The 16,060-nt window shown below is 42.0% G+C and overlaps 1 protein-coding gene across 1 annotated transcript in view; it reads right to left on the reverse strand.

The window, feature by feature from the left end:
* The window catches only part of HMCN1 (hemicentin 1), a 164,598-nt gene that overhangs the window by 123,740 nt on the left and 24,798 nt on the right, over positions 1 to 16,060 (reverse strand). The window contains exons 2-4 of the mRNA XM_059478185.1: positions 9,482 to 9,552; positions 5,146 to 5,304; positions 4,487 to 4,609 (exon numbers count right to left, since the gene is read on the reverse strand). Of these exons, the coding sequence (XP_059334168.1) occupies positions 4,487 to 4,609; positions 5,146 to 5,304; positions 9,482 to 9,552 (353 nt within the window). The remainder of the gene's footprint in view (positions 1 to 4,486; positions 4,610 to 5,145; positions 5,305 to 9,481; positions 9,553 to 16,060) is intronic.

Below are 16,060 nucleotides of genomic sequence, written 5' to 3' on the forward strand. Positions count from 1 at the left end.
AGGTATGCAAGAAACTTTCATTCTATAATGTAATTTTGAACTTTTGACTTTGTCACCTGTGTTGCATCCTTGAAAAGTAGTGGAGGGGCCTTTTACACCTTAAACTGAGTGAAACAAGATTGGAAATTGCTTCCTCTGCAGTATGATCCAAACACACACTGGTCATGCACAGCAGGAACCTGTAACACCAACCCCAGCTGTGTTGGTGTAACCCTTGTGTTGCCATCCCCTGGGAGGAGTAAGAGCCAGCAGAAATGGGATGTTCCCAGTGGGTTTAGGGACCTCTATCTACAGCAGAGCACTTGTGAGTGAACACCACCAGACCCCATTCCCTGTGATCTTACAGATGATACTTTCCCCACAATAACCCCTTTTGCCTCATCTTTTGTAAATGTTCTGTCACCAGTCCTGTCTTCAGTGCCCCCTCAATCTCATCTCATCCACAGCACCCTTTCATTCACAAGCTTCTCATCCAATTCCAAACTCTCTTTTTTTCCCCATATAGGTTCATCCAGCTTTCAAGTCACTCAACAGCACCCCGTTTCTTCCATCAAAGTCCAAGCTGCGCCCCCATGTCATTCTCAGTTCTCCTCCCATTAATGTTCTGTATATGGAAGATACATTTCTACTTATTTTAAAAATCAGGAAGAAATATGTATTTTTAGGCAGTTTAAGAACAGGAATTCTTCCCTTCTTACAAAAGGGTTAGAAGTAAGAAAAATCAAGTGTTTCAACACTAAAAGAAATGGAAAAAGACCACTCACCAGCTCAGTCCTTGTGAACTCCTAGCTCTACACTGATCAATCCAGTTCATCAGACATAGGAATGACTCAGTTTTGCCACAAACAATCAAAACGACCTGGAGACATGACCTGAACTGCCAATGACTAATAAATCTCCACTATTTTTCACAGCACCATATTCACACTCTGCTGATCATCACAGTTCATCTCAACACCCCCTCTGGCATCATTACAAACCCTTGGGCATCACAACCATTTACAGGAATTTCCTTACAGAAGGATAATTAGGTGTGGTGGAATGTAACTTCAGTTCAAGTCAAAATTAGTACCTTTTGGAAACCGGACACAGTTATGAAAATAGAGAATCTGCTCCTAACAAGAAATTTAACCCATGCTTGATGAATATTCTCAATGCCGTGAGAAGACAACCTGAGGGAATGGCTGGAGCTGTGGCAGGGCAGGGTCAGGCTGGAGCTCAGGAAAGGTTCTTCCCCAGAGGGTGCTGGCACTGCCCAGGCTCCCCAGGGAATGGGCACAGCCCCAAGGCTGCCAGAGCTCCAGGAGGGTTTGGACAATGCTCCCAGGGATGCACAGGGTGGGATTGTTGGGGTGTTTGGGCAGGGACAGGGGCTGGACGCAATCCTTGCAGGGATCCTCTCCAGCTCTGGATATTCTGTGATTCATTTAAATTTCAAGCAATTATTGTAAATTAAGCCTTGAGTCTACAAAAGCAACCAGAGAAATCTCAACTAAAGAAACACTTTTCAAAACCAGGACTTCAATGCTTTGATAAAGCACTTTGATAAAGGCTTTCCAAGACACTGGGGACAACATTTCAGAATATTATGGTCCTATAATGGTTCATTTTGGAAGGGACAGTAAAGCCCACCTTGTCTCAGCCTCTGCCATAGGCAGGGACACCTTCCAATAGGCCAGGTTTTTCAGAGCCCCAACATGGGCCTTGAACACTCCCAGGGACAGGATCTTGATACTCTAACTAGATAAATATTCTCATTTATCTAATGCACAGAAATCACAGTGAGTTTGTAGAAATAGGACCTTCATCCCAGACTCTTAGATGAGCTACCTTCAGCAGGTAAGTGGAGATACATATGTATTTCATGCTTTGCTGGACTGAACCCAACACAACTTTGTCAATCACTAATAATTTTGCCCCAGTTCATTGTAGTATTTGAAATTAGAACATGTTTTTCAGAAGTTAAAAAAAAGGCATCAAGTTTTCAGTCTTCTCAGTACACAAGCACTGGATGTGTATCAAGTACTGTTTTGCTGTGTTTCCCTGTATCTAGTTTAGAATATTGCTTCATTCTGCACTTAATGCTCAAAGGGCAAGAACAAGAGGAATGGTTTGAAACTTTACATACTAAAAATAGCTTTGTTTGAGTTTTTGGGGGGTAGAATAATCAAAATGTTTTAACAAAACAAGTCGTTGGTTTGGCAGGGTACTCGGCAGGGACTTTGTAGCTACTCCCTAATCCCCAATCCAGCACTGGCTGTCTCTGCCCACAACGGTGAGTGTGCTTCAGCATTTATAAACTGCATTCTTTACACATCATCAACTCCTCAGAGAAAAAGGAGGGCAAGCCTGATTGCTTGATTGGAGCTGAATCCTGCCTGAGGGGTATCCCACAAACAACTGATCAGATCTCTGTGAGATGTCTTGTTTGTTTGCATCCACCCACTGGTGGATGTGCTTCTTGGAATCAATGCTGATCCAGAACTGAAACGACAGAGAAGGTTTTACTGGGGACAGCAGCAATTTGGTCAACTCATTTTTACAGTCACTTGGCCCAGACACAGATTTATGTAAGGTCAACAATCACTAAAATGGCAGAGTCTTTTGGGTTTGGCACTAACACAAATTGTTCAGCAGTTATTGTGGAAGACTTCTGAAAGTTATTTAGAGTTTGCTTTTTTTGCATCTTAGGCAATCTCTTACACTGTTTAAGCATCTCTTCTTCCCAGTGGCCATAGGCCATATTTTTCCCTCTCTCTCAAGAAAACACTGCAAAAATTTCATCTACTAATTTTACCCTCTGCTCCTGTGCAGAGGTGGGCAGGCCCTGGCACAGGGTGCCCAGAGAAGCTGTGGTTGTCCATGGATCCCTGGCAGCATCCAAGGCCAGGCTGGATGGGGGCTTGGAGCAGCCTGGGACAGTGGAAGATGTTCGTGCCCATGGCAGGGGTGAAATGAGATGATCTTCAAGATATCTTGCAACACAGGACATTTTAAAACTTTACAATTCCATGATTATTTACTCAAAAGAAACATTGCGATGAAGCTGGAAGGGGGTGAAATCCCCTGCTTAAAACCTTACCCAAAACTCCAAGGCAGTCTATCCTTACAGGCAGAAGCTGGTGTTCTGATAAACAGGGAAGTGCCAAGTTCAGAAAGCAGCATCACGCACCCAGGAAAGGAGCTCATGCCAGCTCCACTCCAGAACATGGTGCTGTCTAGCATCTACAAATGGCTTTATCTGCTCACTTCTACCTCTCAAAAGCAGAAGAAAACAAAACCACAACACTCTACCCTAACCTTTATCCTAAAACTACAGTCCTGGCAAAGAGCATTCCCCACTGGCAATATCAGGGGATCACAGAATTGGTTGGGTTGGAAGGGCCCTTAAAGACTATTTTGTTCCATGATGATCCTTTCTGTAGAAAGGGATTTCATGGAGTATCACAGAGAAGTTTTACCCTTTATACAAAATAGCAAAATGCAGGCCAGAAGCAGACCAAACAGGTAATTTCTTTTATTCCAAATTTTAACCTAATTTTTGGAGGATCAATCTTCTGGGAAGTTTCTCCTTTTGATCACCCTCACATCACTGCCAATAGCTTCTATCATTCCCAGCGAGAACTTCAGTTTTTCTAGGCAACAGCTGTAGAAAAATGCAATTTATCTCCAACATTTATCATTGTCAAAATTTTAGAACATAAAGAAGGAGGAACAAACCAGGGTAAATTTTTATTAAAAAACTTCAGCTAGTTATTGCTTACACTGGGAATTCAAAGGGGAATGTTTACAACATTTATAAACAATTCCACCTCTCCAGATAAATACCATGTGATTTCACCTCTCTCCAAACTGTTTTCTCACGCACTTCTGAAGTTTCATTCCTGTCTGAGACTCACCAAAGTTCCCAAAGCAAATATTCATTCATGGCTGTGGGTCAGGAACCACAGTTAGCAGGAGGGCAGCAGAGGTGGTAAAAGTATTGCAGTGATAACCTCAATTAAAGTTATTTCCATGACTCTGTGAACAATGGAAACTTGAGAGCTCCCATTATCTATCCTATGTGGGGAACATTTTTGCCCAGACTAAATAGCAGTCCTTTGCTTGTTCACAAAATGCTCATTTTAAGCTAAATGTGCACTCTTGTTTTGAGCAGAAACACCACTACATTACACAGAGCGCAGAACGGCTCCTTTTTTAAAGGCTCTTCTCCTGGAAGCCTTCTGGCACAGGCAGAAGGAAGCTGGGGAGGTTCAAGCATGATACGTCACTTCACAGTTCCCTGTTGTCAACAAAAGTCACAGAATTGCATCCTGATATAGAAGACGGAGAAAGAAAGGAAAGGTGGAAGAGAGTCCACATACTAAGACCAGAACATTTAGAAGTTCCCCCTCTGCTCCCTAACCCACCACCAACTCTCTTAAAGATTTACAGTGTAACTCTTGCCTCATTTTCTTTATTGATTGCAAAACTCAAGCAAAGTTACCTCATTAACTTGTTTTTTGTCCAAGTGAAAAATTTGACCAGAACTTGTTGAAGCAATTTCTTCATAGACCTTGTAACCAATATGATCCCTGTCATCACAGTCTCCAGTCAGCACAAACACCACCTGGATTTAAAAAACAAAAACAGTGAATCATTGGACACATGGTACACAGGTGAAGAAAACACTGCCACAGCAGCATTAAGGCAAGACAACAGAAGAATATGTCAGTTGAGATGGGTTTGTTACTCTACATGGACAGAGGCATTGCACTCAGTAATGATGGAAAAAGCAATAGAGAAGAAAAGGAATAGACAAAAATACCTTTAAAAGTCAATCAGCCCTGTCATTCACATAATACCTCCTTTAGAACAACAGCAAAAAAATCCACATAAGTGATAAGCTGCCAAAACCACATATACTGGTACAATATTCAGTTCCATTATTTAATTCACAATAGTAAAAGAATATTCCACTAAGTTTTTCCTTACCCAGATCAGTTAACTCTATTAAAAAAAAAATAAATATTTAGAATGCAGTATTATGGTCCCTTCTGTAAAAAGATTTCACCAAGTTTCACATAGGAGAATTCTACCCTTAGTCATCAAGAAAACAGAGCATTAAACACACAACCCAGCTGGGAATGCAAATCCCCTCAGTACCTGTGACTGTTTCTGTTGGATGAGTTGAAGCACTTCATGGGTCAGTCTGTAATCCTTGGATCGGGCATCAGTAAAGACATAGATGAAAGAGCCAGGCAGGGAAATTTCTAGAGCAATCTTTATTGCCCCAATGCTCATCTCTGGACAGTCTCCACCACCCTGTTCACAAGTAGAAATAAAACATAATTTTTTTTAAGGAAAAAAACATACCAAATAAGTTACTTTCTTTTGGGACATTCAAGACAGATACTTCCCCAGCCTCTAATCATTTATTCACCTTTTCTACCCTAAGGATTTTATTGTTTGTGCAGAGTGCTGTAACACACAAGCAGCAACTGTGACAATTCCAAAGGGGAAATAAAGTCAAAGGAAGAGCCCTGATGTTGGCTGGTGTCACGGTCACTCCTATCCACGTCCTGCTCAGCTCCAGCTTTTGTGACAGCCCCATTTCCCACACTCACACATTGTCATATATAGCAAGAGTTCTATTTCCCAAATCACATTGGGGTCACCATTTGTTCCCATTGTAGTACAAGAGTTCTATTGTCATTACATTGCAAAGGTTCCATATTGCTAGAGTTTCATACCTCCTTGATGTTTCTCATAGGCAGCTCCTGCAAGCACTGACTCTTCCTTGTCCTCACAGGAGCCAACTGACTCCAGTTCTTCCCTCAGCCAACCAATCCACTCTTTTATAACACTCTTCTTATTGGCTACAGCTGCAGCCTGTTAACATCAGGCCTGCTCCTAATCTTTAATCATTAACCCAGCTGCAACTCTTCAGGGGGTACAATTACTTTCTATACTACCTTTCTATTTATTCTATCCCCCCACACTCACATGCTCCCTTCCTGGCTGACATCTCCCCTGCTCTGGTAGCACACAGCAGCCACAGAAGGCTAGGGGCACAGACAGATGGGAAATGGTCCCAGGCAGTCAGGGCAGAGCTCCAGGAGCACCTCTGGACACCAGAGCAGCCAGAACCTGCCCTGGACTCCATCCTGGGACAGGGAGCTCAGCAGAGGGCACAGGTGCTGTCCTCCCACAGCTCTGCACTGCAGCAGCTGCCAAGCTGGAGGTTTTTCAGACCATGTGTTCAATCAAAATGCTTCCAAGTATGACTTTATCTTTATAGGAAAGGATTCATTTTTCTCACTGAATGAAGAATTTGGGAAAAATACTGTTTAAATAAAAGCTAACTTACATAAAAATTAACTTGGCATATTGAAGACAGAACTTTCCAAAGAGCTGATGCAAACTGTAAAACTTGCCCTGTCATCTACAATAGATCTCTGCATATTAAGTATTAAAAAAAAAAATTTCTTTTATTTTTACAATCATCATGCCTTCACACATACATATATACAAATCTACACATGCTTGGAAAGAAGGCAAAAAGAGAGCAGTCCTTCAAACTTAAGAATTTTGTTTGTCCTTAGTGAAATGTTCATGTTGGGAACAAGTTTAACTTATCAATATCCTTAATTCAATTTCAAAGCAAGAATATTAATAAGTTTCTCATCTATGCTAAAGAATAAGCATCTGGTCACTTTTTCTGTAAGTCATATAAGAACCACTGCTCTTTTTCAAAGTCAGTTCTCCTAAATGTAGCCATAATTTTATGGGAAAAGCAAGTGGTAGACTCCAGACAGCCTGAAATTCAAGAGAGAACTCTCCAAGATTTTTGACACATGTCAGAACTTTATCTTGGCAATGCCTATACAGTCCAATGGGACACATCAGTATTTCCAAATTCTTTCAGCAGAAGACTCTTCCACATAAAGCTTTAATTTGTGGGCAAAGTCAAAATAATAGCTAATTTATACCGACATCTACTTGGAACAGGAAAATTTCTATCCCACTTCAAATCTACTTGATGATCATCTCATAATATTCTGTATGGCAGCATCTGTTTTCTACATAGAACACCAAAAGTACTACTGAGCTAAATGGCTGTTCTGAGAACAAGCATGGACTTTATTCCTATAATGTAGAATAATACTGTTAAAAGTCAGCTGGTAAAACAACAAAACATCATCATCATGGAATGGTTTGGATTGGAAGGACCTTAAAGCCCATCCAGAGTCACCCCTGCCATGGGCAGGGACACCTCCCACTGTCCCAACTTGTGCCACGCCCCATCCAACCTGGCTTGGGACTGCCAGGGATCCAGGGGCAGCCACAGCTTCCCTGAGCACCCTGTGCCAGGGCCTTCCCCCCTTCACAGGCAGAATTGCTTCCTAACATTTAACATTAGTATTGTCTTTACTTAAATTTTAAAAAGTAGAAAAATTTCCATTCAGTACATTCAGTATTTCCTGCCTTTCTCTCCAAATTGAAATTAAATACAACTACCTCATGAAACTTTCTGGAAAAGCTGAGGTGAGTGAAGCTCAGGAAGCTTTATTTTCCCTTCAGTTTGAACAGGCCCACAGAAATACACAAAAAATCTCCTTAACCAAAAAAAAAAAAAAAAAACCCCAAAACATCAAAAAACCAAAAACAACACTAACACTAAGGAGTCATAGCTGCCCAAGTCCATGTTGTTATCACACTGTCTGTAAGAATGATTCAAAGATAATTACAGATGAAATACAGGTGATACCTCCTAAGCTGATCCTGTATCCATGGCACATGTCTTTTATCACACTGAATATAAAAGGAACAGGGCCCAGTTTCTGCAGTGAAATGTACACAGCCCAATTTTTACCTGATGTCAAATGTCAGCCAAAAGACCCTCCAACTATTCTGTGACAGATGAATGGAAAACAAGAGCTGGAGTTACCCTCATGTTCAGGGAGGACAAGTTGAGCATATTTTGATATATGTTTTATACACAAGATGCCTTGAAGTATTTATCTTCACCTTAATTTTAGCTTTGTTCACTAATGAGAATATTTGGCCCATGCCCTTTCTCAAAATGAACCCAGCTCAAAATTTCCTCTACCTCCACAACATTCTTGCATCCTTTGTCAGTCATTTTGGAAAAATACTTGTAACAAACATGTAGAAAGGTCATCTTGCAGTAGAGAAAATATAAACACTATCAGTCCTGTTCTAATAATTTTTTTATTTCTGTTTTGGCCCTTCACCACTACAATGGGTGAATACAAGTCAGTGAGAGCCTTCATATAGCAGAATGAGCATATCTTGAAAGTAATTATGAAATATGCGATCAACCAGCATTAAAGAATGAAATTTAAAATTAAGTAGACAGAAACTTTTAAACAACTTGATTAGAAATTAAGAGTTTGAAATTCCCCAAAGCTTCACCCAATACATCCACCTTTTAGAAACAGCTGCAATTACTGTCCATTACAACTATTGAGGAAACAAAACATGACAACTGGATGGAGTTTTAAACCTTACATTTCCCCATGAAGAAGAAAACCGCAGTAGCTATTGTTTTCTCTGGATTTCAAACCTCCTGCCAACTTTTAAAGTAATCTTCAAGCAATCTGCTCTTACAGGGATTATATCATGTGCCAGTTTCTGAGGGAGAGCCTGTCTGGCACTACTGACTCCAGCAAGGTTCACCACAGGTCAGAAGCATTTTCCTTGGTTAAAGACAGGACAATAGGAGCATATGTTCTGTCAGTAAGGATAACTCCACTCCAGTACTTCCTCCTTTCTTTCTATCAGCTGAAGAAACAGCTGGAGCAGAGGCAGGGCAGAGTCAGGTTGGATCTCAGGAAAGGTTCTTCCCCCAAAGAGTGGTGTGCACTGCCCTGGCTCCCCAGGGAATGGGCACAGCCCCAAGGCTGCCAGAGCTCCAGGAGCATCTGGGCAACACTCTCAGGGATGCACAGGGTGGGATTGTTGGGGTATCTGAACAGGGACAGGGGTTGGTCCTGTGAGTCCCTTCCCACTCAGGATATTCTGTGATTCTCAGAAGCCTTTGAATCATTAAGTGCCAAGTAATGCACAGCAGGGAAGGCAGCACCTATGGAAAACCTGATGGGTCTGACAGTCCTCTTGCTTGAATGGTGTTCACGGAATGTAATATCCATAATACAGTAAAAGCAAAATAATCCATAAATGTCTTTGTGGACAAGTGGCAGGCCTAATGGAAATGCCAACTAAATGTTAGCATTATCTAACTATTCCTTCTTGTGTTACTGAACGAGTCTCCACACAATGATGTAAACTAAGACAAAGGAATGAATCATAGCCCTAAATTAGGATGAGCAGGAAGCTGACAGTTTGTGCAGGCAAAATGACAGAGAAAAGTGATCTACATCTTCACGAATTCCTGCAGCAGGAATAACAGCACAAGAGGAAAGATGGCATGAGGATACAGTCTTTGCTAGAACCACATAGGAAACAAGTTACTCACCTGAACATAAAGTTCCCTAAGTTCAAATTGAAATTTCTTGGGATCTGTGGTTATTGTCACTGGACCAATTTCTAGAATGAAATACAAAAAAAAAAAAACAGAGTTATCCAAAGACATAAGGTAGTAAAAAAAATTGAAATTAAAAGCATTCAAAATAGTAGAGAATGATATCCCCAGTACTGAAATCTGTGATTTCAAATCTGGTAACTTCAATCTTCCAGTATTACCAACCTCTATGTGCCTTACATAAAGCCTTTCAACCTTTGATTTTGATCTAACATTTAATTCTTCTTAATAATAAAAAGGGAACAAAAATTCCCAGAACAAATGTTGCCGGACTACAAAATAATGTATTTTTCCAGAAAGAGTCTCTTCAGACTGAAAAAAATGAGGCTTTGGAAAAAGGTTATAGCAACCTTCCAGTGCCTAAAGGTGCTCAAGGAGAGTTGGAGAGGGACTTTGAACAAAGAGGGCCTGGGGGGACAGGACAAGGGGAAATGGCCTCTGACTTAGAAGATATCAGACACTGGGGAAGCAGCTCTTCCCTGTGAGGGAGGGGAGGCCGTGCCACAGAGTGCTCAGAGAAGCTGTGGCTGCCCCTGGATCCCTGGAAGTGTCCAAGACCAGGCTGGATGGGGCATGGAGTAACCTGGGATAGTGGAAGGTATCCCTGCCCATGGCAGAGGGTGAAACGAGATGAATTTAAGGTTCCTTCCAACCCAAACCATTCCACAACTATGTGACTGTAGGTAAACATGAAGAGATCTCTTTGGACAGAACACACATACTTGGCTTTGCAATTTTACACCTGTAAAAAAAAAAGATAGAAAAAAACCACATGTGCTACATCTCCTCCCTGAAAAAAAAAATCTGCCTCTGGAAAAATCCCAGTGTGAGCCCTATCCGAAATCCAGCACATCTAGCAGGAGCTGTCAGAAAGAACCAAAGCAGAAACAACTTCATTCATGGCATTTGCCATGTCTGGCTACTGAGGAAGGGCAGGACATCCAAGTGAAGTTGCCTGGGGTGTGTAACAGCAGCACACATGTGAGCATTTCCCAATCCCATGGAGCTGTCCCTCTGCCCCTCACACAGCTGCCTTCCTGACTGGTACCAATGTGATTCCAGCCAGCTGGCTGCTATGCCGTGATTTCCTGCCTGTTCACCTCAATCTGCCTTGGCACCAGTGCCCTCCATTTTCTGCCTGGCCCGGGCAGGCACTGCTGCCCTGGCCATGGGCACTCACCCAGCTCAGCGAGTGCAGTCAGGGTGCTATGCCAAAAATCAATAAATAAACACACACACACACAAATGGAGAGATTTCTGCCAGCTGAGTGCTCCAAAGCACTCAAAGAGATCAGCTGAGTCCCGACAGAGCAAATGGGGCACAATTCTGCTGTCAGGGTAAAAGCCAAGCATGAAACTGCAACGGTGCCAATTTAATACAGCTGCAGCTTACAGGGAAGTGCTGCCTCAGCAGACCTCACAACACTTTCCAAGCTCTATAAAAGTTAATATGCACTTATCTTCCATATACTACAGACATTTTTCTTTTTTAAACAATCCAAAGTTTTATTTCACTGGAGTTACAACAACTGCCATCACTAAGTTCTACTCTAATCACACCAGTATTTGCTGGGCAAGCTCTATTTATGGATGTCTTTTGGTTTAATTTCTTTCAAAGTCACCCACGAGATCACACAAAACCTTTCCTAGAATATTAAACTGTCCTTGGGGATTTTTTGTATGGCTGTGAGTCATTTATCTGTGAATTCCATGTACTAAAATGCTGCACTACCATTGAAAGAGCCATTATAAGGACTCAGTGTTCCTTCACATACCTCATCCTGCTGTGCTCCTGCTCCCCCTGGCACTATTCTCCTTTGGGGATCCTTTACAGCAAACACCTGCAATAAAGCTACCTCCAAATTGTTTTGCCTCCAATCTCCCCCTTGCCAAGCACTTATCTAAAGCACATCACTGACTGGAGTTTATCCATACAGTAACCCCACTAGCTTCATTATTCCCGTCCTTGAGGGATTCAGTGTTTCAGTCTAGAGCAGTAAATCCTTTGGAAAGGCTTTCTTACCCTATAAAATAAAGATCTGAAAGGCAGGAGTCCTTCAGCTAAGCTAAAACAACCCATCAGGTCAGTTGGGCTGAGAACTTGGCCTTATTCCCCCACAGGCAGCCCAGGCTGGCTCCAGCAGTGCCAGTGCCAAGCAGAGCTGGCCAGCTTCCTGCAGGATCAGGGCTCCAGCTGCCCTCTGCCGAGAGCTCAGCTGGGAAATGGCACCCGGGCCATAGGAGCCAGGCAGGCTCAGTCAGCATCGAGTGCTGTGGGCAGGACAGAGCAGAGAGCCCCACAGGAGCTGTGCAGGGCAGATGTCCTCAGCTGATTCCACAGCCAAGGCCATGTCTGAATGGTGATGGTGTTCCTCCTCACCACCTCAACACTCACCAGCTCATCCCAAAAAACCAGCAGCTGTCCTTCATATACTGCTGTGCCACCAGCTTATGTCACCTGCCTGCCAGAAGAGCTTTAATAGCCTTCACCAGCTTCAGTTTCTTTCATCCTCATTTGGTGACCTCCAAGTACAGCCCAAATCAGGCTGTTTCACCCACACAGGGGAACACAGGCCTTCAAAGTGTCCGGAATATAAAAAAAAAAAGAGCATTATGAGAAGTGATTTAAATGTACATAACAAGCATAGTTTAAACAGAATATTCACTCAGAAACTACACCCTGTAAACACACCAAGCAGAAGAAAATAATAAATTTTTTAACCTTATTAGCTTTTTAGGTGAAGCTTGACACATGGAATACTCCAACAGAATACAGAATCACAGAATGGTTTGGGTTGGAAGGCACCTTAAAGCCCATCGAATCTCACCCTTTGCCATAGGCAAGGACACCTTCCACTAGCCCAGGCTGCTCCAAGCTCCGTCCAACCTGGCCCTGGACATTTCCAGTGATGGGGAGGTGTGGTTTCCCATTCTCATGCTGCAATCTGAATCCGTTTTTAGGGTCTGATATAAGAATAATTGGGACTGGTTTGTTGTGGGGGGTCTCTCCATTGCTCACTACTCCAAAACTTTCACGGTCACCCAGAGGGAGCTGTGCAAAGGTAAAAAAGCTGACACAGCCCCAGAATAGCAGCAAGTCTTTTTGAGGCACCAACCCAATCCTCTGGCCTCACAAGTACAGTGTAAATGTCAGCTCTTCCAGACTTGGATATCAACAGTCAGATCTGCACACACACAAACTGGTACCAGCCAAAAGGAAACCTTTTAAAGGAATGACTGCACATCCCTGAGCAAAGCCTGGACTTCCAAAACTGAAATCACAAAAGTCAATGTAGCCACTGTGGCATCTAAGCTTGTACCTAAGTAATTAAACTTACAACTTACATGACTGAATAACACAGAGATCAAGGATTTTGATGCTTCCTTTCTGGGGAAAGTCTTGTAAAAACCATCTCACTGGTAAATAAGGAGAAAAGCCTGCAGCAACCTGAGAAACTGGCCATTCCAAAAGGCCCTGCTGTTTTTCCATGGCTTTCTGCCACACCTCAAATGGCCACATGTTTATGTGCAAGCTGAGCAGCAAGCATGTTGGGAAAACCACAGATTTCCCCATGACACACAATCGCACATAATTAGCACTGACGGTGATTGCAAATTTGGCACTCCCCTAGTCCTGACTACGGAACACATCTGTACCAAATGTCTGCTTTGGACAGCTGGGTGCTTTAGGAGATCTAGCAAAGGAATATGGAAGTCTTTTGCCTACCTCTCACCAACTCAGAACACTGGATTTGTTTATTCCAGAAGGAATAAGAAAGCTCTAAGCGATACATGGTAGCTGAAGGAATTTTGGCAGAGATGTTAAACCTTGTGGAGTGCTCTCACCCACAGAATTCCTTCTAATTCACAGCAAGGATGTTTTCCTGATGCAAAACCATATCCAGAATTAAAACTAACTAACTAAATGCATAAAGCAAAGATATACCCCAAAAAAGTCTCCACATCTTTGAGTACTTCCAAAGAAATATCAATTTCAAAATTATGACACCACAAATGAAAGAGTAAAGTAGAAAAAACCAAAACCTCAAAGCCTACCACAGAATAGCAACAAATTCCTGATACTCCAATGACAATATTAATATTATATATAATAATACCAAAATAATTACAGCTACATTATATAACTACATTAAATAGATACTAATAAAACTAATATTATAGTTAGCATATTTAGTTATCTCTATAGTTATTAGTATATTTTATAAGTTATCTCTTCATAACACAGTAGACACATAAAAAGCCTTTGTGACAATTATCTTCCACATTCTTTTTTATTTTTGAAGTGGACTCACAAGTCTAGCACTGGGCAATTCTGACAGTTTTTGAGATCAGTGGATTACTATGGGTTTCCCATACCCACATATACAAATCCTCACCCTCACACTGATATATGTGTGTGTATGAGTACACGTATATCAAATAATTTTTAACACAAATGAAGCAATGCTCAAGGATTAGGAGTAATCAGATTAGACTGCTGAAATGCCTAAACCAAGATTCCTGCCAAAAGAAGCTGGTGTGCAATTATTCCTTAAGAGCCATTTCCTGAGGGTGCTGAGCACAGAGGTTTATCTGATTTAATGTTCTTTTCAGAGAAAGAAGAGAACTGTATCCAATCCATTGCAAAGCTCTGCTTATAATGCCTCTGAAGACCTTTAGGAGCAGCCATTGCCAACAATTCAGAGAATAAGAACAATGGTAGAGCTGCTCCAGCCAGGCTCAAGCCAGCTGTCCATCCTGAGGACACAGAAGCAGAAACCGGCAATTTTCCAACAGCAAATTGGGTCCTGCAGGCTCTTCCCTCTACAGATCCCTCATGAGCTGCCACTGGAAGTGCTTCACAGGGCTCTCCTTCTCCTTAAAGAGAATCATCACACAGGTGACACTACAGAGAAGAAAACCACTTGTAGCTGACATCTCAAATGATAGTGAATAGTTTTGTTCCTCACACTGACAAGTACATACACACAGGATCAGAAGCTGTTTCATAGCATTTTGTTTTAATGCATCAAAAAATGCTGCTCCATTTGAACTGATTGCAAATTTCTGTTGTAGACTACCAAACCAAGAAGCTGACTCCACCATGGAGTAAAAAAGACCAAACTTAAAGCCTTGTGCTTCATGCTCTGAAGTGAAAGACAGCCCCAACTGCCATTCAGATGATGGGAGCTGTGTGGATAGAAACCTTGATGAATTTTTCCAGCAGCACCAGGCAGCACTGGAGATGCTGCCTACAGCCATGAGCCCTCCATGGCTAACACACATCCCATGGGAATGACCATCCCCATGGATTCAGGGAGCACTGAGTAAGCCAAGATGCTCAGCACTAGAACCTGTAACAGGGTATTTAAAGTTTCCTCCTAAATGATATTTCCTCATGACTCAGCTGCTTTCAGATTCTAACCTGGCTATAATGAATTTTTGAAGAGCCCAGAAACTGCAGCGAGCAACTTTTACCAGATTCTTAACCAGAGAGAAATGAGCCAAACCAGCCCAGAAAGCTCACATTTCCTTAACACACTCACTTTTTTGTTTCTTAAATCAGTTTTCAGCCTCATGACTTATGAGTCTAAGTGTAAGAGCAGACAGGAAGGAGTCAGACTGCTCAGAGTTTTTCACCCAGTTTTTCATGAGTTGGCTGTTCACAGACAAGCCAGATAGATTATCCTGGGAACTGCAGAGCCCTGCTAAGCAGTCCAACCCAGCACCAGTGAAACCGATGAAGCTCCATCCCCATGGATGGCAAGAGCCACCACCCTCAGGCATCAAACTCTTCACCTCAGGACAGTGGCCAGAGCCTGGCTGAAACTGTGACCAAAGATCTAACACAAGCTTTACAAGCAATGTGCCTTAGCAAGTGCCATGTTTGTGATGTTATTTCCCATTGTTTTAATAGTTATGAGCTCATTACTTTTTTTTTAATAAAAATAACAATGACAAAAAAAAAGTATTATACATGCTTCATTTCTTGGAAAAGAAAGCTCACTTGGAGACCCACAGTGGGTAAAATCTATTATTCTCATCTTTTGTCTATTGCAACAAGCACTAAGTTTAGCTTATGAGCCTCAAGTGTAGTTGTCTAAAAGTTATTAACCACATGCAGTAAGAAACAATAAAAATCAGGGACAGATTTGCCCAGTACACTGTTAATTCCACCTTCTCAGAACTACAGTCACAAACCACAGGGTGTGGAGAGTAATCTCCTCTACCCAGAGATGGTTAAAATAAATCCAGATTTGCTACAGATGCTTTCTTAAATAGGTGATGCACTAAACAGTCTTGGAACTTCTCAAACCCTTTGCATGAATGGCACATTACATTAACCAAGGAATCCTAATTAAATATACTCCCTTAGGCTGGAAATGAGAAAAAGATAGCTTCAATGCAATAGAAACACAGGTTGATTATTGTTCTGAGGAAGCAATCCATCTGAGCATCTCCTCTAGCTCCACTGAGAGGCCAGAAGTTTTTGTCTATTGCTGGTGCACAACT

This window comes from Ammospiza nelsoni, chromosome 9 (genome assembly GCF_027579445.1).
Source record: "Ammospiza nelsoni isolate bAmmNel1 chromosome 9, bAmmNel1.pri, whole genome shotgun sequence".
Taxonomy (NCBI): domain Eukaryota; kingdom Metazoa; phylum Chordata; class Aves; order Passeriformes; family Passerellidae; genus Ammospiza; species Ammospiza nelsoni.